A 1,785-nucleotide genomic window follows, 5' to 3' on the forward strand; every position below is an offset into this window, starting at 1 on the left:
ATGAAAAGGAAAATCGAGATGGTGCAAAGCACCGGCTGCGTCAGGCTGCTCCTGCTCGTCAGCGTTGCTGCTCAATCGGCTTCGGCTATCTCCTATGGTAACCTCTCAGCAGTGGATTTGCTAGCTAGCTTAAGATCGTAATACATGCGATTTAGATGGTTAATCAGTTGCACGAAAAATTTGTGACGCACATTTCTGCTTGGAGATTGTGCAAATGATGAAAGATCGCTGACATGCCATGCTGCTGCTGCTTGCTGGCTTGCTGCGTGTATTTCAGGCTTGCTGCCGAATGGCAACTTCGAGGAGGCGCCGGACGAGTCGCAGATGAACGGCACGAGGGTGACGGGGCGCTACGCGATACCGAAGTGGGAGATCTCCGGGTTCGTGGAGTACATCGGGTCGGGCCAGAAGCAGGGTGACATGCTCCTGCCGGTGCCGGAGGGCGCGTACGCCGTGCGGCTGGGCAACGAGGCGTCCATCCAGCAAAAACTCGGCCTGACGCGGGGCATGCACTACTCCATCACATTCAGCGCCGCGCGCACCTGCGCCCAGTCCGAGGTGCTCAACGTGACGGTCAGCCCCGAGTCCGGTGATCTCCCCATCCAGACGGTGTACACCAGCAGCGGCTGGGACTCCTACTCATGGGCCTTCAAGGCCAAGCATAGCGTCGTGACGCTCATCGTCCACAACGTCGGTGTCTCCGACGACGCAGCATGCGGCCCCCTCATCGACTCGTTCGCCATCAAAACCCTGCAACTTCCTCAACGCACCAAAGGTAAATTAGAGCTTTTTTCTTATCCGTGAGGAGGTACCATGAAGTACCACTTTTTTCTATGTAAAATTTAATATCTTTTAGTACCTAAGATAACAAAAGGTACTAAATTTCATATAGAAAACAGTAGTACCTCTTTGTATCTTCTCAAGAATGATAAAATTGCTCGGTAAATTAACTCTGATAAAACTAAATCTGTTTACCAGTTTGCATCTCTCCAAAGTTCAATTCATGGGCGCTCATCGTGAAACAAACCAACCAGGTAACATGCTGAAGAATGGGGGCTTCGAGGAGGGCCCGTACATCTTCCCCAACACGTCCTGGGGCGTGCTGGTGCCACCGAGGGACGAGGACGACTACTCGCCGCTGTCCCCGTGGGCGGTCCTGTCGTCCACCAAGTCCGTCAAGTGCATTGACTCGGCGCACTACTCAGTGCCGGGCGGCGCCCGCGCGGTTGAGCTGTTGTCCGGCATGGAGACGGCGCTGGTGCAGGAGGTGAGCACCGTGCCCGGGCGGTCGTACAGGCTGGAGTTCTCCGTCGGGGACGCCGGCGACGGGTGCGCCGGGTCCCTGGCCGTCCAGGCGTACGCGTCGCGCGGGAGCGTGAAGGTGCCGTACCAGTCGCAGGGCACGGGCGGGCACAAGCGCGGGGTGCTCGAGTTCACGGCGACGGAGAAGCGGACGCGCGTGGTGTTCGTCAGCATGGCCTACACCATGAAGACCGATGGCACGCTGTGTGGGCCCGTCATCGACGACGCGTCGCTCGTCACCGTTCGCACTCATCGCCGGTTATTTCTGTAACTATGCGTGATGTCCACTGGTTTGGAGGTTGGGTTAGACGAAAGATGCGTCAAGGTCACTAGAATCAAAAGTGACTTAAGTTGCCCGTCTGTTAGGCCCATATATTTATCAATATATGAAGGGATATCTTATTCCTTTTTTGTAATAGTTATTATGCAGAAAAGGTGAGGTTTTTTATTTATTATCGGCGAGGGAAAGTTCGTTCTTTTAAG

The 1,785-nt window shown here is 54.8% G+C and overlaps 1 protein-coding gene across 1 annotated transcript; it reads left to right on the forward strand.

The window, feature by feature from the left end:
* LOC102718925 lies at positions 1–1,785 on the forward strand. The gene is made up of 3 exons (XM_015836449.1): positions 1–97; positions 278–775; positions 1,035–1,785. Exons 1-3 carry the CDS (start codon positions 1–3, stop codon positions 1,571–1,573), a joined length of 1,134 nt encoding a protein of 377 aa, XP_015691935.1. The 3' UTR covers positions 1,574–1,785.

The sequence above is a fragment of the Oryza brachyantha genome, chromosome 4, assembly GCF_000231095.2.
Source record: "Oryza brachyantha chromosome 4, ObraRS2, whole genome shotgun sequence".
Lineage (NCBI taxonomy): Eukaryota > Viridiplantae > Streptophyta > Magnoliopsida > Poales > Poaceae > Oryza > Oryza brachyantha.

What these genes read in the sequence shown, in the direction of transcription:
- LOC102718925 (XM_015836449.1), top strand. Translation starts at nt 1, where the DNA reads ATGAAAAGGAAAATCGAGATGGTGCAAAGCACCGGCTGCGTCAGGCTG. An exon ending in GGCTTCGGCTATCTCCTATG is followed by an intron (nt 98 to 277) that starts GTAACCTCTCAG and finishes CGTGTATTTCAG; the next exon opens with GCTTGCTGCCGAATGGCAAC. An exon ending in ACTTCCTCAACGCACCAAAG is followed by an intron (nt 776 to 1,034) that starts GTAAATTAGAGC and finishes CAAACCAACCAG; the next exon opens with GTAACATGCTGAAGAATGGG.